Source organism: Pleurodeles waltl, chromosome 2_2, assembly GCF_031143425.1.
Source record: "Pleurodeles waltl isolate 20211129_DDA chromosome 2_2, aPleWal1.hap1.20221129, whole genome shotgun sequence".
NCBI lineage: Eukaryota > Metazoa > Chordata > Amphibia > Caudata > Salamandridae > Pleurodeles > Pleurodeles waltl.
In genome coordinates this window covers 1,028,788,571-1,028,815,174 of record NC_090439.1, presented here as the reverse complement: position 1 = coordinate 1,028,815,174, position 26,604 = coordinate 1,028,788,571, and the positions used below count along the sequence as shown (strand labels likewise).

At 43.9% G+C, this 26,604-nt stretch overlaps 1 protein-coding gene across 1 annotated transcript in view; it reads right to left on the bottom strand.

Moving 5' to 3' along the window:
* The window catches only part of TG (thyroglobulin), a 673,226-nt gene that overhangs the window by 542,216 nt on the left and 104,406 nt on the right, over nucleotides 1-26,604 (bottom strand). The window contains exons 11-13 of the mRNA XM_069220782.1: nucleotides 25,323-25,565; nucleotides 1,726-1,866; nucleotides 50-127 (exon numbers count right to left, since the gene is read on the bottom strand). Coding sequence (XP_069076883.1) covers nucleotides 50-127; nucleotides 1,726-1,866; nucleotides 25,323-25,565 — 462 coding nt within the window. The remainder of the gene's footprint in view (nucleotides 1-49; nucleotides 128-1,725; nucleotides 1,867-25,322; nucleotides 25,566-26,604) is intronic.

The window sequence follows — 26,604 nt, the reverse complement described above, 5'->3', positions numbered from 1 at the left end:
TGGATAAAAGGCCACACATGACACAAAGGTATAGGAAAAGGACACTTACACTGAGGGAGTCGGGGTGCACGTGATTGCAGAGAACCAGTGATGTACTGTCCCTTTTCGTCGACACACCAGCAGTGACCTGGCAAGAGCAAGAGAGCAAGACACAGCTAATAGAGAACAAGAAATGCCAACCCTCATGGGTGGAAAAATGACCCCAAATGTTTTGCCACAGAGGTGACTTGATAGCTACTGCAGTTTCCCATGAAAAAGAAAGTGTCACGACCTCAGCTGCATAGACCTCGCTATGAAATGACAATACTGTTTGTGACAACTGAGGTCTTGATGTACTAAAACTTTCATCACAATTGTTGTAGTTACAGTTGTTAAGTGGATGGCAGGTGCAGTTGTGTGTGTACTGGAGTGTTCTCTATCCATCCTGGAGCTTAGAGTGGAAGCACTTCACAGAGGAAGCATCTGGCAGAAAAGCCACCCCTACCTCAGTGCTTAATTAGTGTTAGTGGTTGCGGGTGCTCGGCATCAGGCCTTATTTATAAACACCACAACGTATTTATGAAAATCTACCCCTTTGTCATGCTGCGTGTGTATTTTTTTAGCAGAAACTAATACAATTTCCCCCAGACTTGTTTCACTGTGTGGATGCTTAATTATCAACCTAAGAACAGATATAACTTTGATTCCAGAAGTAACACATTATGCTCTAACCACAATATTTAGAATCTCATAAGTAGTTTATAAAATACACATACAATACTATTGACTTTTTTTTTTTAAATATAATTCATCACCCACTGGACTGGATTCATCATCCAAAACGTTTAGTCCACATACAAAACAACTGTATACAGTCAAAGTAGTAAAAATAGTTATTGTGTTGACACAGAGTTTCAGTGGCTTCTTGACCTTTAACCCACCTTCTTCAGGACCAATAACTGAATAAAAACGATTAATACTTTGCAGGGTTTTATTTCCTGTATATTGAATGTGCTGTGGTGGTATTGTCCTTCACCCACAATGATACAACCAGTCTGTTTCTTACCCAATGAGATAAAAAGCAGCTCAGATTTCACGTGGTGAAATAAACTTTGGTAAGTCTACTGTTCCTTTCCTGCCCCGAGTAAGATCGCCACCAGGGTAATGCAAATCTCAGTAGAAAAGGTAGAAAAGACAGCAGATCATGCCTGGATGTCACACTCTCAAAAACTGTTCTAGGCCCTGTAAATGAGGCAGCCTTCAGCAACACTTACAGAGGCAAAATGTGTCCAAATAAAACACAATTTAAGTATGTATAATTGACTTGAGAAAGGGGAAGGAAGAAAGAAGGGGGGAGAGATGGAGAAAGGGAGTGTGGTGAAGAGATACAAAGAGGGAACGGTGCATAAGAGAGAGTAACGTAGAACGATGTTTATAGAGAACTAGAGTCAGGCAAAGGGTGAGACAGAAAAGTGAGTGAAAGTGAGAGTGAGAGGATGGGTGAGGAAAAGAAAGTGAGACACCTAGGGAGAGTGTAAAAGAAAAGGAAGGAGAGAGAGTAAAACAGAGATAGATGTGGGTACTGAGCGTGCAAGAAAGGACATGAAGGAGAGAGATCAAAGAGCAGAGAGTTGGTGAGCATGAGAGGGAGTGAGCGCGTGCGAGAGAAAGCAGGAGTCACAGTGGCCACATTGGCTCTCAGTAAGCTGGGAACTGCAAGAAGGCCTTTTCAAATGCAAAGCTTACCAGTACTTTTGTAGCACTGCACTGGCTCCCAGTTTCCCAGTCCATCACACTTAGGAATGTACGGTTGAAATCCAAAGAGTGTTGTCTCTCCAAACGAAGAAGGCCTAGAAGCAGAGTACCTCTTCCAGTAGAAGTGCAGAGCTAAAGTAGAGAAGAAAATGGATGTCTCACATCAGTCAGTACCTTGGACCAGCTAAGCTGCATGCCTAAGATGTAACAGTAGCCTATCAGTAGGTCTTGTTTACTATTATTACCACCGTGTTGTGGTGCAGTGATCACTATGTGTTAACTACAGAAATCAAAAGACTATTATCCATGGTTGTGTGAAGGGCTGGGCGAGCAATTATCTTAAATTTGAAACATGACAATTAATTACATGTGTATCCAGCAAGTGTTGAGCTAGTGTTGGGCATCACAATGGGATTATAGCATCATAGCATGCTGCTGAGGGCTATACGGGGTGTTAAAGGCCTGAGTTGTATGCCAGAGCCACAGGCCTGTGCCAATAAGGAGGGTGAGGGCCTTTAATAACCGTTATAGCTCTAGCCAAAAGGGCTATAGTGGTATTGGACCATTCCACTCACTTATGGGTGAATGTTCAAAATTAAAAGGGAGACAGCGAAACACAAACATTGGAATGTTGGAGCAGAAGGTTATACAAACCATTAATGCCCTGAGCCATTCATTGTCTTCAATGTAGCTCCCAACATGCCAATGTACTCAACTAATTCTGACCATGTGTGTGGCGCACTTCAACCATTGGAACAAAATTACAGAATGTGAAGACCACATGGAATGATTTCACAAGTATCTGGCTAAACACGATAGATGCATTTATCTTGAGGTCAGGTCTAGGATTACTGTCTCAAAATTGTTTTCAATTCTCATCTGGAGAAAGATACCAGGACTCTGTTAGTTACCATTTTGATTTACTTGGGCAGATGTGATCATTTTGCTAATGTCATCATCTATTTGACATGGCAAAGATGGTACAATACAGATTAAAATCACCTAAATAAATGGATTTGAATGGAAGTGACGAAGGCTTATTAACTTCAAGATGTCACAAGTCATGCAAGATTGATTCATACGTGAGGGTGTGGCCCCTTGGTATTAGGTGATTGAGTATGATGATGATGATGATGTGGATGTATGATGGCACTGCCACATGCACATGTATGATGGAGGTTCAGGCTGCATCCAGATGCATGATGGGAGTTTTGAAATAGGCTGTACAATGGAGGTGCTGCATGCGGATGTGTGATGGAGGTGCCGCATTCAGATGTCTGATGGGATTGCCGAAAGCAGATGTATGATGGAGGTGCCACACATGGATTATGATGGAGGTGAGGCAGGTAGATGTCTGAAGGAGGCCACATGCAGATGTCTGGTAGAGGTTTCAAATAGAAATGTGTGATGGAAGTGTGGCATGGGGATGCATTATGAGGGTTCCACATGGTTGATGGAGATTCTGCATGAGAATGTATAATGGAGGTGCTGCATATGGATGTGTAATGAGGGTGCCATGTGAGGGTGTTTGATGGAGAAGCCATGTGCAGATATTTGATAGACATGCTGCATGAGGATGTATGATGGAGGTGCAACATGCAGATGTTTGATGGAGGTGCCACATGCCGATGTTTGATGGAGGTGCTGCATGTGGATGTATAATGAGGGTGCCATGTGAGGGTGTTTGATGGAGAAGCCATGTGCAGATATTTGATAGACATGCTGCATGAGGATGTATGATGGAGGTGCAACATGCAGATGTTTGATGGAGGTGCCACATGCCGATGTTTGATGGAGGTGCTGCATGTGGATGTATAATGAGGGTGCCATGTGAGGGTGTTTGATGGAGAAGCCATGTGCAGATATTTGATAGACATGCTGCATGAGGATGTATGATGGAGGTGCCACATGCCGATGTTTGATGGAGGTGCTGCATGTGGATGTGTGATGAGGTGCCACATACAGATACCTATGAAAAGAGTGCTGTCACCATCCACATGGGATAGTAATGAAAACACAGCACAACACTTTCCACATACCCCAAAAAATCATACCTGGAAGGTGTCCAGTTTTTATATATGGTGCCTTCGGCTAATCCTGCCTTTTTACTAAACTGCTCTTTAGTGCTGGGGACCATAGTTACAATGTTAGCAGCAAAATTTCAAGTCCCAGACTACAAGGTGATGTCTGTTAAAAAGTCAGGACTGACTTAAAGTGTTAAAAGGTTACAAAGTATTTGAAAAGTGCAGAAAAGCAGTGGCAATCATCCTTACAGTAGCAGGTTTCAGGAGTCTTATATTGCAGGGCTGCAAATTAATCTGGTGTAATTCAAAATTGTAAAGACGTCACAAGGTACTACGCTGTTGGTAGGGTTGACCACACTACAATGTCATAACAGATATATACATTCAGTAAGGAGTAGGTAAATACCCCTCAGCTGTGTCAGGGGATTTGTTTACTGAAAGATTTGAATGCACCACTCTTTTTTTAATCCATTATTAGACCTTTAAACCAGACAAAGGGCCTCTTTACAAGTCTGACGGTCCAAGCTCGGTTGACAGCTTTCTACAAATGTTGAAAGATGCTGCACACCATGTCTTTATACCTTATAAAAGATGAAACAGCAAAGGAAGCAACATTCACACTTCTTGCTGTGACTACGGTTTTGTTGATGGCCTGTGTCTTTTTTTCCAATAAAGCAAAATGACTCAACTTGCATGGATTTCAAGAATTTACAGAAAACATTTCCTAAAGCATGACATTGTAAGGACATTGAAAGTAAATATATGCCACTCTGCACCATGGCATCCCCTTGTTTAAGTGCAAGGTCCGCCAGACTCGCGGTGACAGTCGGACCACCCCACTCCAGGTGGTCTGACTGCCACATTACAACCCTGGCAGTCGGACCACCAGTGGACAACCATCACTGCCAGGAACGTGGTTCCTTACGGGTTGACGGTGGTCTGAGTTGTGCTCACCCACTGCGGCGCTGACCTCAGCACCGCCATGCTGATCAACTCAGCTTTCCACCAGCCATTCCATAGCTGTCACCCTGCCATGGAAAAGCTGGCGGAAAGCCAGTGCCGGGGGCCACAGGGGAGCCCCCGCCCAGCAGCATCGGAATAGGCACTGTCTGCTTTGGGACAGACAGTGCCCATTCTGATGGTGCTATGGTGTTACAGTATTATCCTCGGCTCCCATAAAGGAGCTGAGACCAATACCGTAGCACTGTTCCTACTGGGCTGACCGGTGGGCAGATTGTACTACAACTGGGGGGGGACGCCAGCAAACGGTTGTGTCCTCCCCGTGGTGGGACCGCCAATGTTGTAAAGAGCCTCAGAGTCCTGGCAGAGTGAGCTGTGAAAGAGGATAATGACATGCGAGTGGGAGTGCAGGGGTAATACACAGACCATGCTTAAAACAGTCCAACATAAATCCATTAGACACACTGCCAATAGGAAGATACTACATACCTGATGACGCAGAAATGAAGGTTTTACATTTATTAGCGCATAAACGTAGTGCTGCAATAATCAAGTGTGACTTTGACCGAACTAGTAAAGATTGTACGGGGACAAATGTGCCCTCAGAGTAGTTTGCCAACATTTATAAGCGTGCTTTATATAACGTGATGTATTAGAATTGCACTAATCCGACATAATCGTAAACGTGTGCCATGATTTGCTTGTTTGAAATGTTTTAGCTTAGCATAACTTTAGTGGAGGCTTTGGCCTAGTTGCCTTGTCTCACGGTTTAGATGCTCGTATTTTTCCAATGTGCTAATAAACGTGTATTCTTGCTTGAAGCTGTACTTTTCCAGTGAGATCGGTTCACATGCTTATCTTAAGGTTTCGTGCCAGCCTGGCATCTTCTTCTTTGCTCCAAGGTCAATCTGCAGGTGCAGACAATGGACGCTCTGAAAGTGAGTTAATTGGTAAAATATGTTGCAACTTACGTTCCCGACTCCAAGGATAATGTATGCTTAGGTAGAAGCTTGAGAACTGTTGTTTTTGATTGGACAATTTGAAGCCAACCTATGAACCCTCCAATGGAAGACCCTACTGGATTTGAACTGTTGTCTATTTAAACCTGGTGCACGAAAGGAAATCGGACATCGCCCCATACCCGCCATTTTGCAGGACATTGCAGACATTATGGCCCCTCTTGCTGCGACGCCATTTTGAATGAGACTTTGATGCTTTCTCTAATCGAGAGAAAGAGACTTTTAAGTAATTCTCGCCCTAGAGACTTTAACTTTGATTTGCCCCTTTGCATGAAGTAGTAGTTTTATCTTGCCGCTGTGAGGCAATTGCCCCGTCCACCCTGCCCCTTTGCCCCGTCCCATGCTGTTCGAAATCGGTACCTGTGAGACGAAGACTTCCTTGAATGCTGATCGAACTTGGTAAATATGAAAGGAAAATGTACAATTGCATTGTGTTTTCTTTTTAGGTAACCAACTGCTGATTTTTGATAAGAGCCCTAGTTAGGAGTTTTCCAAATTAATGTTACTAAATTGTTTTTGCATGAAGTCCCACATGCTGATGCTAATTTGAGGTTAGATGAGGATTCATTTAATGCACGATGCAATTTGAGACCTTGTTATGCTGACCAATGTATGCAATTAGCTCATTACAGATTATAGTTCTAGTGGTTTGTGTTGCTATTATCGAATGCATTGTTATTCAAATGCTGCATAGATTGCATCTGTTTCGCCGCTATGGACAGCTATTAAAGTTCATTTACATATATCATTTGGTGTTGAGACACATTTATATTGTGCTAGCTTTGTTAATATATGGAAATATATGCATTAACTTTGAATAAACTGGTGTGGTTATTCATGACCGAAAAGGTCATGGTTCGTCGAAATGTTTTCTGGATTAATTGTGAAGTGTTATGTTGATCAGGGTATTGCTTATGTTCGTTATTGATTATTGATTGTTGATTTGATTGATTACTCTCGGGTGAAGAGTGCCCCACTTGGTCAAAAGATTCATCGACCCAAGAGCGTCCAGATACAGGTAAATTATTAGGTTGGAACGCTCTATCAGTAGATGGTAGCAGAGGACGGTTTCGACTTTTGGGACCCCACTCGAGACATACATGGTGTTGAATTAACGGTTTCGACTTTTGGGACCCCGCTCGAGAGGTATATGGTGTTGAATTAGATTTTCTTGGGTAAAACAGATTGAGAGAATGATGATGGGCTAAGTCCCCCGCGACTTTCCCGGGATCTCGGAGCTTGCGAATGGAAAGAATGGAGGTGTGAGATCGGCGTTGGTGGTACTAGTGACGGTATGAGTGAAGTTAGGATTTTGCGCTTGCACAGCTTATTGCCGCAGATTGTGTGAAAAGGTTGCGAGGATTTTAGAGAATAGCGGAGGTGCGACTCCGAGTGTAGGAGTAGGGAAGTCGTCGAACTTCATAGAAAATAGCGGAGGTGCGACTCCGAGTGTGAGAGTAGGGAAGTCGTCGAACTTCACGTGTATGTGGCGCTTTGTGCAGAAAAAGGTCCACGTGGTTGTTGTTGTTGAGACGGGCCCTGCGAGGTCAAGAGACTCCGGAGTATGTTGAAAAGTGTATGAGACACTTGTTTTATGTTGTGGTCTGGTCGGTTTAATAGGTTGATCGGGCGTGGTCAACGAGTCGGTACGTGTGTTAAAGGGAGTGAAAGAAACTTCGACTTCGGGCTTTGACAAATTCTAAGTGCACTAGAATAGATCATTGACAAGTTGAGAGCAGAGTCTGCGGGTCAGATTTGCTTGCGAAAGTGGGGACCGAGAAAGATGGAATAACTGCCGAGGCTAGTGAAAAATCCCTAAGGTCCTGAAGCGATTGTGTTACCCTTCCTGTAGTAAACCGACAGATCTGTTTTATTATTATTTGGTTGCTCGCGATACATGCTAGAAGTTGTTACGAGAGGAGCTGAGTGAAGGAGGACAAGCCGCGAGGCTTTGTCAGCCGCAGTGTGTGTGAGTGTGACGTCACTAGGAGCCGCGCTGGGATAGGTTGGTTGCAGAGAAGGGTCGCGCACGGATTGGACGCAGTCCGTGGGGCTCGATTGGAAGGGGAAAGGCAAGCGAAGAGTATTCCGGGAATTAAAGTCACCTATTGATTACAAACTTTGTGAAATAAAAGACGAGAAAATGAAATTTTTTAAAGCATTAAAGAGTGCGATGAAGGGAGAGTCTTACATTAAAGCGAGCGTAGGAGAGGAGACGCCACCCGAAGGTACACCAGCTTACATTGTAATGGAGGAAAAAGGGGTAGCTCCGTGCCTTTGGCTAAAGCAATGGCACAAGCTGACAGAGAAACATGGGAGCGTAGCGTTCCCGATTCATGGGACATTCAATATAAGGATCCTAGAGAATTTGAGATTCGCGATGTACGACATGAAGGTACCTCCAAGGCCAGCACAGTTTGAGGCTCTAGCGATTTGGGAACTAATGGCTAGACAGCAACAGCAAAAGAAGTTCGAGACCAGGATAAGAAAGGTAGAAAAGACACTAGCGGACGCTAGGTGGGACAATGCACAGAAGGTGTGGAGGTCAGATATATTGCAGGGGATAAAATTGTTCCCCGCAATTGCTAAGGAAGAAGAGGAGACAGGCAAGAAAGCTACCTGTAAGACAAATAGGAGGTGTTCCAAAGATAGAGAAGAAGAGTCAGAGGATGAGGAGTTCATCATCCAATTGCTGAACGACCGTCCACCACCCTATGCAGCGAGTGGACAAGGTCCAAGTACCAGTTCTGCCCGTCTGGCACCGGTACAGAATAATGAAACTCCGAATTCAGAAACGCCATCGGGATCTAAGGACCCGAGTTTACTGTTCACCCCGCAGATACCGCAGGTTAGGAGAATATATCCAGATGTGCCTATATTGAAACCAGCAGAAAATTATCAGCCGCAGGTCCCAAGGTACTACAGCAGTGACAACAGTACGGGAATGATTCTAGATCCAACCGTAATGGGAGTACAGAATGGTCGTAACCCAACATTGGCACAAGCTGAATCAACCCAGCTCTTGATGCCTCAAAAGCAGATGCAGGGGGGAACCGCACATGCTCAGATGACGGGGAGTCAGATGGGCATGCCGGCAATGATGACCCATAGTGTGGGAATGAACATGCCTCAGAACTTGGGGAATGGACAGAACCCAGATGCGATAACCCTACCCATTACTGTAGGTCCACCGGTACCTTTGTACACTCAGCCTAACTTAGGTATGAGCGGTCAAGGATCAATGGTGCAGAGTGGAACGGAGAGGAGGTGCATAGAAAACACTCCAGAGACAACTCCGATAGCGGCTCTGCCAACTGGATCTGGGTCCTTGATGGAGTTTAGTCCCATATGTGCTCAGTCAACAGTGGTGAGGTCGAGTCCCCCACTGATGATACCGCTAACATCGAACACTGAAAAGTTGCCGCAACCATCAATGGCAGTCGATGCGAATGCTACACTGATGGGGTTGAATGCGCAACAGCTGACCCAGTGGTTCAACAGTCTGAATTCCACACAAAGCTCAGCCAGTGGGAAGGGAGAAGACTATCTGAATAGGGTCAGGTTGAACATGGAGGCAGAAGAATTGGTGGAAGGGACTATGGGTTTGAACAGGTTAGAGTCCTACTCGGAAGAAGAGCTGAGGTATCTATGTCCCAGGATTACGAGAGAGGTGAACAAGGTACACAGAAGGTTGCAAGAGATAGCTGACAAAAACGGGGTTGAGATAGACAAGACAAAACACTTGAGCAGGAGCTATAGATTGGATTTCGGGACCACAGACTTTGAACACATGAGGTCAGCAGGCATGAAAACGCACCTTAGAGAATTGCTGCAGAGTGCACAAGTGTGGGGGTGCTTAGACAAATGGGAGAGCAGATGGGCAAAGAAAAGGGAAAAGAAGAAAGACAGTGTCCCAGAGCATAAGGAGAAAAGACCACAGAGTAGTGATGCAATAACCATGTTACCAATGAGGGAGACAGCAGGGGGAAAATTAATACATGTACCGTGGCACAGGAGCGACATTCAGTCTTTTACGGATGATTTTCCCAAACTGAGAGAGAAACCGATTGAATGGTATCAACAGACTGATAGGTTTGTGAAGCTTGCAAAATGTCTTTGGGAAGACCTGAACACCCTCTTTGAGATTGTGGTTCCGGCAGATTTGTGGGAAGAATGCAAAAGGGCTGTAGGTTGGCCGACAAGTGAACCAGAGAGGGACAGGGATACGGGTGCACCATCGCCTATGGTAATGAGCTTGTACTATAAGGTGATTGAGCATTTGAAGACGAAGGTTGCCGCGAAAAATGTGGATTGGCAGAAGATTGATCGAACTGCCCAAGAGGCTAAAGAGTCGATTCATGGTTACTATGAGAGGTTGTTGAAGGCGTTCAAGAACTACAGTGGCACGGAAACAATAGAGGCGAAGGACATGCTTCATTTTGTGTTTAGATTTGTGGAAGGGCTGAGACCAGAGATAAGCCAGATGATAAAGACGCATTTGATTTGTTGGCAGTCGAAACCTATTGATGAGGTGTTGAATTATGCGAAATATTGTAGCGACGAAATTGAAGTGAAACAGAAAAGGTTGAAAGAGAAAGTGATGATGATGCAGCTTAAAGCCGCTCAGACAGGTTTGCAAGGGTTGCAAGGGTTCCAACAGCAGGTACCGCAGCCGCAGCCGCAGGGAAATATGGTGTTTCAGCCACAGGCGAGAGGCAGAGGCAGAGGAGGCTTTGGGAGTAATGGTCCGGATTTGAACACTGTTGTGACTCCGAATGGTGTGCAGGCAATGAAAAGGGTGATGCCGTGTCACGTGTGCGGAATCGTCGGACATTGGAAACGCGAGTGCCCGATGGTGGTGCAGGAAGGTGCAGGGGTTGGTCAGCAAAACAATGATGTCAATGCATTTCAGACAATGAGGGGACCGAAAATGAGAGGTCCAAACCCAAATTTTCAGACCATAAATCAGCTGCAGGGATTACAGCCTATGCAGCAGCAGCAGATGCAGATGCCCCGTATGCAGATGACACAAATGCAGCCAATGCAACAGCAGTTTCCCATGGTACCTAATCAGCAAATGCAAATACCTTTGGCACCAGTGAGTCAGCAGCAAGTGATGGTTCCTCCACAGGTCTCGAGTCAGGTGATGAATACAAATGGCACAGTACAACAGTTCCCATTACACAGTGAGAATGGAATAAACGATGCATGGGAGAGTGAAAGTTCAGGATAGGAGGGAGATTGTGTGCTTGCAGCATCCTTGGAAGTTGATCAAAAGGGTCCATATGTAGAGGGAAGAGTCATGGGTCATCGTGTTTCATTCTTGGTTGACACAGGAGCTACACGTTCAACTGTTAGGAGCATTGAAGTACCAAATTTGCCACTATCAGGGAGAACAGTTCAAGTAGTGGGAGTAGCAAACAGGCACCTGACGAACCCAATCACAGATCCAGTACCAGTCAGTATTGGTAACTATCAAGGGTTACATAATTTTGTGGTTTGTGACTCAAGCCCGATAGCACTGTTAGGGAGAGACCTATTGTGCAAATTGGGATGTTCGATTATGTGTTCGGACGATGGAATTAGAATTCAGACAAACAGTGATGGGGAAGAAGAGGAAAGTGTAGAAGGGGATGAGATGGAAACTGTCGACGAAGAATATCCTCTGATTAACCTTTTTCCGATGATAACTGAAGAAGAGATTCCAGCTGAATTACGGGAAACAGTCGGAAAAGAAGTGTGGGATATGACAGGAAAGGAAGTGGGATTGGTGAAAGGAGTGGAACCAGTGAAAGTGACAGTAAAACCCAATGTAACCTTTCCCCAGACCCCACAATACCACATGGCACAAGACACCCTCATGAAAGTCGCCCAACTCATTGACGAGTTTGTAAAACAGGGAGTATTGAAAGAAGTGTTAAGCAGTCCATGTAATTCACCAATCATGGGACTAATAAAGCCGAGTGGAAAGGTCCGAATAGTGCAGGACTTGAGGAAAATAAATGACATCATAGTCAAATGCTGCCCTGTAGTACCGAATCCAGCTGTGATAATGTTTCAAATTCCTTGCGATGCCGAGTGGTTCTCAGTCATCGACTTGTCACAAGCATTCTTTTCAGTGCCTCTTCATGAGGACAGCCAATTTCTCTTTTGTTTCAAATTCTTAGACAGAGTTTACAGTTGGTGTCGAATTCCTCAAGGGTTTTCTGAGTCACCGTCAATATTCAATCAAATTCTAAAGAAAGACTTGGAAGCGTTAGAATTGCCATTCGAGTCAACCCTAGTGCAGTACATTGATGACTTACTGATTGCATCTAAGACAGAAAGTGGCTGCACAGCCGACACCATTGCTCTACTGAACCATTTGGGAAGGAATGGACACAAGGTGTCTCCTTCAAAGTTGCAGTTCTGTCAGAAGAAAGTGAAATACTTGGGTCATCAAATTGAGAAAGGGTCACGGAGAATAATGAAGGAAAGAATAACAAGTGTACTTCAAATGAGTCCACCAAAGACAAGGAGGGAGGTGAGGAAGTTTTTGGGGATGGTGAGCTACTGTCGTCAGTGGATTCCCAACTTCTGGACCCTAGCAAAGCCTTTACTGAAACTGACCCAGAAGGATGCCTTGGATGAAATTGAGCTGAAAGGAGATGAGATGGATGCTTTTATTGAATTGAAAGAATGCATGTGCAGGGCTCCAGCTTTAGGTATGCCTGATTACACAAAGCCTTTCACATTGTTTTGTCATGAACGTGATGCATGTTCTTTGTCTGTCTTGACCCAAGCCCATGGTGGCGTAAACAGACCGGTAGCGTATTTTTCAGCTACTTTGGATCCGGTCGCAGCAGCACTTCCAGGGTGTTTGCGCGCCGTAGCAGCAGTTGGTATCAGCCTCACTCAGAGTGAAGGAATAGTGATGGGACACCCATTAACAGTCATGATCCCTCACTCAGTTGAAATACTTTTGACCCGCTCCCGAACGCAAGACTCACAAGGTATGAAACAATAATTCTGGGCTCACCGAATGTGCAGCTGAAAAGGTGCACTACGTTGAATCCAGCAACCTTGCTTCCCGGAGAAAATGCTGAAATTGAGAACGCTGAAGACGTCGAGCATGACTGCCTTCAGGTGACTGAATTTTGCACAAAACCCCGACCTGACATTAAGGATACTAAGCTTGATGAAAATGACCAAATTGTTTTTGTTGATGGGTCATGTTTAAGAGATGCATTGGGAATTTTGAAAGCAGGATATGCTGTATGTACTGTAACAGGTGTCTTGGAAGCGTCCTGGCTTCAAGGAGTCTATTCTGCACAAGTAGCAGAGCTTGTAGCCCTTACCAGAGCATGCCAACTGTCTACATTGATGAAGGTTACCATTTACACTGATAGTCAGTACGGGTTTGGAATTGTGCACGACTTTGGGCAACTATGGTCACAGAGAGGTTTCCTGACCTCTTCAGGGTCCCCAGTGAAAAACGGGGAGAGAATAAGGGAATTGTTACACGCCATTCAAATGCCAGCCGAAATTGCAGTGGTAAAGTGTAGTGCTCATACAAAAGGACAGGACTATGTTTCCTTGGGAAACGCATATGCGGATCAAGTCGCAAGATTTTGTGCCTTGAACTGTATATTGCTCAGGGATGAATGGAACTCGATAAGTGAGCCAGAGCTTGAACCAGCTGAAGCATTTGCCTTGAAGGTCGTAGATACAATGGATGAACTAAAAGCATTACAGAATAGCGTCAGGGAGGATGAAAGAGTTTCCTGGATTAAGTCACAATGCACCAAGAGACCAGATGAGTTATGGGTTTCAAATGAGGGAAGATATGTTTTACCAAATTGTCTCTTATCGCAGCTAGCGCGGTTCTATCATGGGCAGGCTCACCTAGGGAGAGATGCCATGATAAGATTGTTCAAAACTGATTGGTTTAACCCCAGATTTCGTCAAGCTGCAGAAGCAGTTTGCCATCGTTGTGTCATTTGCCAGCAGATGAACCCAGGAAAGGGAACGGTTGTGAACGCGAGCCACATTGGCAGGGCGAGTGGCCGGTTCAGCAGAATGCAGATGGACTTCATTGAGATGCCTGTGCATGGAGGTCTGAAGTATGTGTTGGTGATTGTGTGCATTTTTAGTCACTGGATTGAAGCATACCCTACACGTAGAAATGACAGCCTTACAGTTGCAAAACTATTGTTGAGGGAGTTGATACCACGTTTCGGATTCCCGATCTCTTTAGAATCAGATAGGGGAAGTCACTTCAATAACGAGGTGATAAAGTTACTTTGCGCAGCGCTGAACATTGAGCAAAAATTGCATTGTAGCTATCGCCCAGAAGCCTCAGGACTGGTGGAGCAAATGAATGGTACACTGAAATCAAGAATGGCGAAAATATGTGCATCGACAAATTTGAAATGGCCTGACGCATTGCCCTTGGTGTTAATGTCAATGAGAAACACCCCTGACAGAAAGACTGGATTGTCTCCGCACGAAATTCTCATGGGCAGGGCCATGAGACTTCCTGCAGTTCCCGCAAACGCGCTTTTGAATATTACAGATGATATGGTGTTAGACTACTGCAAAGGTCTGGCTGACGTGGTTCGCTCTTTCTCTCACCAGGTGGAAGCAACCACCTTGCCACCGATCCAAGGTCCAGGACACACACTGAAAGCAGGTGACTGGGTCGTGATAAAGAAGCACGTGAGGAAGTCGTGTCTGGAACCCCGTTGGAAAGGCCCTTTCCAAGTGATCCTGACGACAACTACCGCTGTGAAGTGTGCGGGAGTTCCCAACTGGATTCACGCCAGTCACACAAAGAAAGTGTTGTGTCCCACAGATGAGGAAGTTGAAGCGCTGAAACTGCCAGTACCTGATAACAAAGTGCCGAGCGCTGAGACAGAGCAAAACAGAACGAGAAGCGAACAGGCAGACATAGAGGAGAGAGAAATATTCTCTGAGGACGAAGAAACTGATTCACTTGGGGAAGACCAAGGAGAAACCTCAGACAGCGACGAAGCAGCTGAAGATAACAAAGAGCCTGAAGCAGCTGAAAGTGACAAAGAGCCTGAAGAAAGTAACGGTGACAAAGGGCTCGAAAGAGGTGAAAAAGCAGGAGAGCCTGATCAGAGGAGGGCTTTCCCAGAAGCAGACGGTACAGAAAAAGAAAAGGAAAACGTGATTGTCTCCCCAGAAGGAAGGGACAAGGCAGAACAGAACGAAACTGTTCAAACTTCCTCAGAAGAGATCGCAGGTCCATCAAGTGGACACAGTGCAAAGAAAAGACAAAGTAGATCACCAGTAAAAGTAAGAACTAGAGAAAAGTTGAATGACGAAGGGCCAAAAGTGAAAGAGAAAAGAAAGGAAGTGTCTGTCGTGGTACCAACCTCAAGTGAAGAAAAAGACTTGGCCAAAGAGGAAAGTACCAGTGAGACAGAATCAAAGAGAGATGCAAAATTGAAAAGGAAAAGGATACCAAACAGGAGATATTCCGGTCCAGAATGGGCATATGTAGTCAATGACGATTGGACTGACGAATTTGTATCTCTTAGCCTCAAGAACGAAGAAGAAGAGATACCAATAGAAAAGAAAAGTTTTATGGACGCTGTTGATTGAAAAAAAAAAAAAAAAAAAGAGAGGACTGATAAATGACATTGCTTGCTATAATCTAACGTGATACAACCAGCTGAGACATTGCTAAACTGGATGAGATTTTTGCTAACTTGATTAAGACTTTGATAACCTGATTGACTCTTAAACCCGATTTGAGACAACGTTGCTAACTGAGAAAAAAAAAAAAAAAAAAAAAAGAGAGACTGAGTTATTGCCGATCTGAGTTATTGCCGAACTGAGTTATTGCCGAATTGAGTTATTGCCGAATTGAGACAAATGCTGCTAACCGATAAGTGACTGAGCTCCTGAAGAAAACTGTGTGAACATTGCGCTCGTTAAGCTTTGTAACAAATTGCTAAATCGTTTCTTTTTACAGGTGCTTCTAGCTCTCTGATTCTATACAGATCATGACTAGGTACGCTACACAAAACAGTAGAATGAAATATTGTAAATATGTGTGTATAGGCTTGATAACTGCATGTGTACTAATAATAATGATAATAGTGCTTGCAATGCATGGTAAGGGTGAGAATGAGAAAATTGATGCCTCTACTTATGCTCCTGTTACTGTCACTGAACTAACTGCATTGAAAAGACTAGAATTAGATGAGAGACACTTGCATGATAAGAAGGAACTTTCGTATAATGTTTTCTATCGCTTGCTAACAGAATATGTTGAGACTATGGATGCGAAAGATTGTTATGTGTGTACACAGATACCGACATCTGTAACGGAAGGGGTGACTTATCACCACATGCCTCTTACATATGGGATTACATGTAGTATAGTAACTTCTAGATTTTATGGTCAAACCAACATACAGTATTTTTACTCAAATTATGATGTTACCTTTGCATATGTTCCTATAATCACGCAGCTAAGCCAGATTGCTAAAGATTGGGATGCTAAAATAATGAGGGAATTTTTCGAGCCAATGCAACCTTTTGAAACAGCTCACGCACATAGGGAAAATCTTACCTGCTCGCTATCTGCAGTAGAAATAAGCTTTTTAGATCGCACAGATGATAGAAGGGCACAAATGAATGCGAAATTAGAAAAAGAGCTAAGTAAGAGGACTTCAGTAGATAATTATGCTTTTGCTGCAATAAAGACACAAGGGAGAATAGTTTTAGATGCTTGGCATGTAGGGAAATTTTGTATATATCGAGGTGAATCTTATTATGATAACATTTTCGTAGGAGCGAGTGAATGTAAACATACGTTTATCTTTAAGGCCAAATGGACATTCATGCTGAACGGACTTGATCCTGTCATACCAGGTGTATATTACATTTGTGGGCACAATGCCTATTATCGTCTTCCAAAAGGATGGTGGGGGAGATGTTATTTGGGTATAGTGTTCCCAAAGGTTTATCAACTGGATGACCTATCGATGATTCCAAAGACATCTGGATCCCATCGTATCCAGAAAAGAGAGACCGCAGCTGCTGTGGTGGGAGATATATTTGGAGCCATGATTCCTTCATTGGGAGTTGTGTTGAATTCCATCAAAATAAGAAAGTTGTCTACTATAGTGGATAACATGTTGACAAAGTTTTCAGGTGCTATAATCCTGATGGATGCTGAACTTGCAGCGGAAACAGCTATGACTCTTCAAAACAGGCTTGCCCTAGACATTCTTTTAGCAAAGGATGGCGGCGTTTGCAAAATGCTTGGTGCGCGCCACTGTTGTACGTATATTCCAGACAACAGTGCAAAGATTAAAACAATGCTTGCTAATTTAACGAAAGAGAGTGCTGACTTGAAGGAATTGAAAGAACCAGGAGTTTGGGAGAAGGTTGGAAAGGGACTTGCTTCAGTGGGAAACTGGCTTGGTGGCATTTGGAATGGAATATTGCTAAAAATAATACAGGGAATATTAATAGTACTGATTTGCATTTTTGGGATTTGGGGAATAAAAAGAGGAATATTAATGATCATGGCAAAAATTAAGAGAAGGAAGGAAGAGAAAATGATGAAAAGAATGGCAGAAGAGTACAAAGCAAGGACAAGGGGAACTAAAAGGCAAAGAGAACTGACAGAATTTTAATGGAATAAAATTTGTGGGATTAGTTTTGTGTGATGACAAGTAGTCATCAGAGGAGGGATTGATGACGGAGAAATGAAGGTTTTACATTTATTAGCGCATAAACGTAGTGCTGCAATAATCAAGTGTGACTTTGACCGAACTAGTAAAGATTGTACGGGGACAAATGTGCCCTCAGAGTAGTTTGCCAACATTTATAAGCGTGCTTTATATAACGTGATGTATTAGAATTGCACTAATCCGACATAATCGTAAACGTGTGCCATGATTTGCTTGTTTGAAATGTTTTAGCTTAGCATAACTTTAGTGGAGGCTTTGGCCTAGTTGCCTTGTCTCACGGTTTAGATGCTCGTATTTTTCCAATGTGCTAATAAACGTGTATTCTTGCTTGAAGCTGTACTTTTCCAGTGAGATCGGTTCACATGCTTATCTTAAGGTTTCGTGCCAGCCTGGCATCTTCTTCTTTGCTCCAAGGTCAATCTGCAGGTGCAGACAATGGACGCTCTGAAAGTGAGTTAATTGGTAAAATATGTTGCAACTTACGTTCCCGACTCCAAGGATAATGTATGCTTAGGTAGAAGCTTGAGAACTGTTGTTTTTGATTGGACAATTTGAAGCCAACCTATGAACCCTCCAATGGAAGACCCTACTGGGTTTGAACTGTTGTCTATTTAAACCTGGTGCACGAAAGGAAATCGGACATCGCCCCATACCCGCCATTTTGCAGGACATTGCAGACATTATGGCCCCTCTTGTTGCGACGCCATTTTGAATGAGACTTTGATGCTTTCTCTAATCGAGAGAAAGAGACTTTTAAGTAATTCTCGCCCTAGAGACTTTAACTTTGATTTGCCCCTTTGCATGAAGTAGTAGTTTTATCTTGCCGCTGTGAGGCAATTGCCCCGTCCACCCTGCCCCTTTGCCCCATCCCATGCTGTTCGAAATCGGTACCTGTGAGACGAAGACTTCCTTGAATGCTGATCGAACTTGGTAAATATGAAAGGAAAATGTACAATTGCATTGTGTTTTCTTTTTAGGTAACCAACTGCTGATTTTTGATAAGAGCCCTAGTTAGGAGTTTTCCAAATTAATGTTACTAAATTGTTTTTGCATGAAGTCCCACATGCTGATGCTAATTTGAGGTTAGATGAGGATTCATTTAATGCACGATGCAATTTGAGACCTTGTTATGCTGACCAATGTATGCAATTAGCTCATTACAGATTATAGTTCTAGTGGTTTGTGTTGCTATTATCGAATGCATTGTTATTCAAATGCTGCATAGATTGCATCTGTTTCGCCGCTATGGACAGCTATTAAAGTTCATTTACATATATCATTTGGTGTTGAGACACATTTATATTGTGCTAGCTTTGTTAATATAGGGAAATAAATGCATTAACTTTGAATAAGCTGGTGTGGTTATTCATGACCGAAAGGTCATGGTTCGTCGAAATGTTTTCTGGATTAATTGTGAAGTGTTATGTTGATCAGGGTATTGCTTATGTTCGTTATTGATTATTGATTGTTGATTTGATTGATTACTCTCGGGTGAAGAGTGCCCCACTTGGTCAAAAGATTCATCGACCCAAGAGCGTCCAGATACAGGTAAATTATTAGGTTGGAACGCTCTATCATACCCTAGATTCATTCTCCTTTAATTTATAACAATCACTGCAGAAAAACATGTTTTGTAAACACTGGAAAGGCACTGTTTTGGCAATTTTGGGGGGGCTAGAGAGTTTAATAAACCCTGGCAAGCACTGATTTCATAAGGTTTGGTAAACACTGATAAAACCCCACTGAAATCAACAACATATAAACACATAAAACAGGACAGCATATGTATAAAAGAGGTGGTGCATGCTGGTGTATAATGGAGCTATTGCATGAGGATGTATAATCAGAGCGCCACTTGAAGATGTTTGATGGCTGTGACACATACTAATGTATAATGAATGTGATGCATACTGTTGTATAATGAAAGTGGAGCATGAGGATGTATAATGAGTGTGTTTGTTGGGTGTGCTACATGTGGAGGTTTGATGGAGATGCTGCATGTTGATGCACAATGAAAGCTTTGCATGTGGATGTGTAAGAGGGTGCCACTTGCAGATGTTTGATGCAGGTGACACATACTGATGTGTAATTGAGGTGACACATACTGACGTATAATGGTGGTGACACATGCTGATATATAATGTAGCTGATGCATGCTGATGTAAAATGGAGGTGTGCATGTTAATGTATAATGGAGGTGACACATGCTCATGTATAATGGAGGTCGCGCTTGAGGATGTTTGATAGAGGTGTCGCATGAGGGCGTATGAAGGAAGTGTCACATGTGGATGTATTCCTAGCAGCTATTAATGCTCCTCCATCTACATTTGTGGAAAATATTACTTGATACAAGATGAAACCTCAGGACAAGGTCAAATGGGCTATGTTGTCTGTTCTGTAAAGGTGTGAGGGACAGAAACCACAGTAAATAAACATGGGTGTTGAATTGGACTGTTGCACTATGTCTTACTCGGTATCACCAGACATAATTAAAATGTGTTTCCTCTATGTTTTCCCCTGGACACATGTATGGGAGCTCATTCGTCAATATGTGTTGGAAATACAACAGGCAGAGCAGACATAGTAGGGGGAGACCCAAGACGGTACAAAGTGTTACTATGAACTTTATAAACTGAGAAGAGTGAGGGACTTTCATATTGTATTTGGAGTACGAGCATCGAACAAACTGGCTTCTTATGAAAACTACTTGATAATATTGTGCCTGGAACTCCTGATACTGGGGCCAATGTTTATCATATGGTGCAAGAGTTGGCACTAGTCCGCAGTTTGTACAAAAGCTCAGGGCAGAGAGCAAGAATATATAGGGGGTCATTATGAGTTTGGTGGACAGAAAAGGTCGTCCGCCAAACTCCCACGGCCAGGTTGCTGCCAGTGCGGCCGCCTTCCTGCTGGCTCCATTATGAGTTTCCCAGTGGGCCTGCGGGCAGAAATGGTGCTTTCGCCCGCTGGCGCAGCAGGGAACAGCCTACAACTTTGACGCCAACTCATGATTGAACCAGCAACAATGCTTCAGTACCTAAGGTGCAGCTGCACCCGTCGTGCTGTTCACTTTCTGCAATGCAGACTGTAAACTGCATGACATGGCTGGCCATGGGTGCACCTGCACTGCTCATGCCAAATGCATGGGCAGTGCTCAGGCCTCCCCTGGGGCCCCCTGCACCCCGTCTCCGCCAGCCTTTACATGGCGGTGCCACCGCCATGTAAAAGCTGGCAGAGAAGGGGGTTGTTGTTATTCCCAGGGTGTTGTTGCTTGCAGCGCTGCCCTGGAGGATTAGGACCACCACACCGCCAGCCCTGCCAGCCCCTCCTGTGGAGGTAAACTGGGGGTGCTGGTGGTCCGACTGTGGTACAACTGCCACAGTCGTAATGTGGCAGTCAGACCACCCCCAAAGCGGTCGGACCACCGCTTTGGTGGCAGTCAGACCACTACCGCTACCCTGGCATTCTCAAGACCACCAGGGTCATAATGACCCCCATAATGTTAAGTACAGCAAATGCTTGCCCTTTCCCTTTCATGCAGCGCATCAAAGTGCTTTGCTGCGTTGCTTGAAGTATTGATAAAGATGGGCCTGAGTGTACGGTATCAACCCCTGAAATATTACTGCGTCATGAGGAGTTCTGGCCTTCAGAAAGCTTGTGCACCCATGACACAGATTTTTTTCTTTGTTCCGAGGACTTTTCCGTAGCCACATTCAAGGGCTGATTTACAAGCCTCTTGCACCGCCAGTGCCTCACTTTTTCCCATATAAAAAATTATGCACCGGCGACCCAAGGGGTTTGTAATAAACCTCAGTTTGCTTTTCACAGACGAAAAGAGTCTGAGGCCATAAAAGAAGCCGCATTTTTTCCACAAAACTCATAACCTTAGTTGAACCACCAACTCCTATTTGCAGCTGTATCGGGATTTAGGAGAGTCTTGTAATGAAGGACAACGTTTTTTCAGTAGCTCAGGGTGTAAATGAGTCACAACATGTCTTTGTTAAAAAAAAAAAAAAAAAGCCACCTCTGCTGCTGCTAGGAGGTCAAACTGCAGATACACATTCTTGCATGTAACTAAACAAATGTGGCTGGAGTTGAAGACTACACAAGTTGTTAGGACGCTGTTGTAGGTCTGTGATGTGTGTTGTGGAAGTTAGTTGGAAACGTCACTCTGTTCTCTCGACATCCAAGCCAAGAGTCACTCTCAGGACACCATTCCCAAGAGAACGACTAGCAACCTCAACGGGAGTGTGCCAATGCCCTGGTGCAAAAATAACGCAAATCGTTGGCACTATTGTGGTTGCTTGTCTAACAGAAAATTAATCGAACATGACTTTGATGAAGCAGAAAATGAAGGTTTTGCATTTATTAACGCATAAACGTAGTGTTGAAATAATCATGTGTGACTTTAACCGAACTAATAAAGATTGTACGGGGACAAAATGTGCCCTCAGAGTAGTTTGCCAACATTTATAAGCGTGCTTTATATAACGTGGTGTATTAGAATTGCACTAATCCGACATAATCATAAACGTGTGCTATGATTTGCTTGTTTGAAATGTTTTAGCTTAGCATTACTTTAGTGCAGGCTTCGGCCTAGTTGCCCGGTCTCACGGTTTAGATGCTCGTATTTTTCCAATGTGCTATTAAACGTGTATTTTTGCTTGAAGCTGTACTTTTCCACTGAGACCGTTCACATGCTTATCTTAAAGTTTCGTGCCAGCTTGGCATATTTTCTCTTTACTCCAAGATCGATCTGCAGGTGCGGACAATGGAGGCTCTGAAAGTGAGCTAATTGGTATACAATGTTGCAACTTGCGTACCCATCTCCAAGGATAATGTATGCTTAAGTAAAAGCTTGAGAACTGTCGTTTTTGATTGGACAATTTGAAGCTAACCTATGAACCCTCCAATGGAAGACCCTACTGGATTTGAACTGTTGTCTATAAAAACTAGGTGCACGAGAAGAAAGTAGCCTTTACCAGCCATTGTAGATCATTACGGCCATTATTGGACATCCCGCCATTTTGCAGACTTCGTAGCTATTATGGCCCACTTTGCTGCGACGCCATTTTGAAAGAGACTTTGATGCTTTCTCTAATCGAGAGAAAGAGACCTTAATGATTCTTGCCCTAGAGACTTTAACTTTGATTTGATCCCTTGCATGAAGTAGTAGTTTTACCTTGCCGCCGTGAGGCAACTGCCCCGTCCACCCCTGCCCCTTTTGCCCCGTCCCATGCTGATCGAGAAACGGTACCTGTGAGACGAAGACTTCCTTGATTGCTGATCGTAATTGGTAAATATGAAAGGAAATTGTAAAATTGCATTGTGTTTCCTTTAGGTAACCAACTGCTGATTTTGATAAGAGCCCTAGTTAGGAGTTTTTCTAAATTAATGTTGCTAAATTGTTTTTGCATGAAGTCCCACATGCCGATGCTAATTTGAGGTTAGACGAGGATTCCATATGTCGCATGATTCAATTTGAGATCTTGTTATGCTGACTAAATGTATGCGATTAGTTCATTACAGATTATCGTATTAGTGATTTGCATTGCTATTATCGAATGCCTTGTGATTCAAATGCTACATAGATTGCACCTGTTTCGCCGCTATGGACAGCTATTAATGTTCATTTACGTTTATCATTTGGTGTTGAGACACATTTATATTGTGCTAGCTTTGTTAATATAGGGAAATAAAATTCACTAACTTTGAATAAACAGGTGTGGTTATTCCTGACTGAAAGGTCAGGGTTCGCCGAAATGTATTCTGGATTAATTGTTAAGTGTTATGTTGATCAAGGTATTGCTTATGTTCGTTATTAATTATTGATTTAAGGAAATTGATCGATATAGGGTACAGAGAGTTCCACTTAGTCAAAAGATTCATCGGCCTAAAGAGCGTCCAAAATACAGGCAAATTACTAGTACGGACCGCTCTATCAACTTGCACCAGGCACGTCACAAAGTGGATTCACACTATTTCTTTCTGTTTGCGTATTAAGAAGTGGACAAAATATACTTTCTTCACATTTCAAATGCAAAGGTGAAAGTATGCTTTTAACTAAGGGCCCGATTTATGTTTTGAAGATCAGGGTGTCCTCCACCACAGTGGCAGAGTAAATTACTTGTCACCACGGTGGAGGTCTAGATGGCCAAATTTCCAAATGTCTGTGGGGCCAGTGACCATTTAGTGCATTGACAGGCGGTTCCTATCGATGCACTGCAACTTTGGCATACGGCTCCGTCAAACATGACGGAGCCGTACGGAAAAGTCATAAAGCTTATTTTTTTACTTTTAAAAAACATAACCCAAAAGTGGGATTTTGGTTATGAAAATTTTAAAAAAACAATGTTCCCCTCGTCATCACCCATGGCAAGGTGGGTATGTTTATGTTTCTTCTGCCCTTTGCTACCAGGGTTTTCCGGGTGGTGAGGAGCTGTAAAAAACGGCAATATGTCTACCCATCTAAACTGGGTGGGAGGACATATAGCCTTAAGCTGTCTGAGAAGTTTGGCCACGGCCACGTAGGGTCCATAGACCTTCATATGCCAACCATTGTAGCTCATTATATAAGTGGTATATTTACAACCATCATTGCAAAGGGAAGGCTGTATTGTTCAGTATGTGTAAAGCGTCCCCTCTGCATAAACAGTGGTACAGCCCAACATTGCCGACAGCTCTAGCACTCCATCTTGTGTGTTTTTGCAAATGGCGAGAACATGGCGCCGTACTAAAGCTGCAATCGAAGGAAGCAGCTCAAACACTGGGAGCCCTGCCAAATGAAAGAAGCGTTGTCTAAAAGGAGGCAGATGGGATGGGCCCATCTGCGACAGCTTTAGGTTTCTACTTCTTGGTAACTATATATTTCTGTAGGAACCTTAGTTTTATATGAGGTGACACGGTGTGTCTTTTGACACTCACTTTTATTGAACACATCTGGAGATTGTTATTAGTTGACTGCAAAAACAGCATTCAAGCGAGTGTAATGCAGGTTTTCTTTTAGAACCAAATGGGTCGGTCGACGGCATTCTACACCTCTTGAAAGATGTTGCACACCATGTCTTCATGCCTTATAAAAGACGGAACAGCAAAGGAAACAACATTCCCACTCCTTACTGTGACTACAAATTCAGTGACAGCCTGAGTCTTTTCTCCAGTATAACACAATGACTCAACTTGCGAGGATTTCAAGAATTTACAGAAACATTTGCTGAAGCATGACATTGTAAGGACATTGAAAGTGAATATATACTGCTCTGCACCATGACATCCCCTTCTTTAAGTGCAAGGGCCGCAGACCAGGACTGTGTGCCTAGTTTAAAAACACATTCTATTCCCAGTGCAGTCAAAGCTCATGAAGTAGTGCGCTAGAGCATTAAGGAAAAGTGGGCACTGTTTGAACCCCCAGACTGCCTTTCATTGCAGGCGGAAACCCAGCTTCAGTTTTAAGTGGAGTCAGGGATCTCCCTGCAGGTTGTGTGGTGTGGGACTGCACACGCTTGCAGGGGGATGCCTGATTAGTCTCCAGGACCCTACTGCTCCCTCACTGAGGGACATCCTTGGGGGTCCACTGATTGCACTATAATTCATACGTGTGACACAATCAGTGAGCCTGGTCTTATTTGCTTATTTGCCTGTGGGTTCAAAGGCATTCCCTCATTTGCATGCTCCCCCATGCTAATGCTTGAGTCCCCCCATGGTTGTGTGTCTGCTCGCATTTGCACTGGTGTGATCTGTATCAGAGAAGGGGAGCAAATTAGTCTGCATCCAATTCTACTTCACTAAAGTGCCTTAGTGGTGCAAGAAAGTGGGGCACAGCCCCGTTACCCAGTTCCCGGGAACTCTATGGAATATGGCCCAGGACTTACTTGACTGTGCCGCGAGTCGAAGAGAATAGTCATCTGTGGTTAGAAGCCGCTCTGAGAACGAGACGCCAGATCTGAAGGTGTCAGCGGAGCGGAACAGTTCCTTGTCTGTCAGTCTGACCCCGCTGGCGAGGAGGAAACTGTGCCCAAAAGCAAAGTGCGAGCTGTTGGAAGCAGCGATAAGCTGTTCCGCTTCCTCCACAAACAGCATGGCCCGCTGCCTTACGCGCTCACAGGGCCCGGGGCCTGCAGGTACAAAGGAGGAGTTGTTATCTATGGCTGCACCTTTGCTGCTGAAGGGTTCAGTCAAAAGTCTTCACCATGAACAAGCACAAAGTCTTAAGTTACTTCTGAGCAAATAAGAAGTGCATGACAAAGACATTCATGGTAAAAAATGAAATTGTTAAAATCACAATATAAAGCATCACTCGACCTACAGACACACACACATTCTCAAGCAAACAAAAATATGAACCATCTCTGCAGAGCTTCAATGGCCTCAAAAGGGACAAATTATCAGAGGATTTTCAGTGGCTGAAAAACCAAAAAACTCTCTGCACTATTTTTGCTTCTTGTGTACTATGGATTGGGCAGACCGTGGTAAACATGGTGGATATTGGTTGGACCGAACATACAGGGCCGGCTTTAGCTCAGGTGGCGCTCGGTGTGGCAATCATTTTTGGCACCCATCACCCCATGGCGACCTCCTCGGATTCCCTCACTACCACCCGGCAAAAGTGCCCATTATCTCGATAGCCTCTCTCGCATACATTTCATTTGTTTCAAAGCGCGAGTAAAGGCTGGCTTTACTAATCCACTCAGCTATCCACATAAAACATAGTTCTGTTCTTTGCAGCAGGCATATTAACCCTCTGAGCTACTTTATATCTAGTCAGAACTGCCACTGGACAAAACTCCGATTTCTCTCTCTAGCAAGAACATTAATCACAAGAGATATCTTGGCATTTGAATTGCTTCCTGAAGGATTGATGCACAAGGAACTTTTCAGCGGGTGTTTTTAAATCACAAATTTCGTAAATTATTGTGAAACACAAGGCCCCCCTGAGGTCAGCCACCCCCATCCCAAATCAGGTCAGCACCCGGTGCGGTCGCACTGGTCGCACCACCCTAAAGCCGGCCCTGCAAACATGAGAAGCAGAGTAAGTATATTTTCCCTTCTTTTCAAATGTGAATCAGGAAAGCATGTTTGAGGCGCAACCACTTTGCTTCATTTTTATTGCACAAGCAGCAACAATAGTGCATAATTACCTTGCTCTGTTTATGA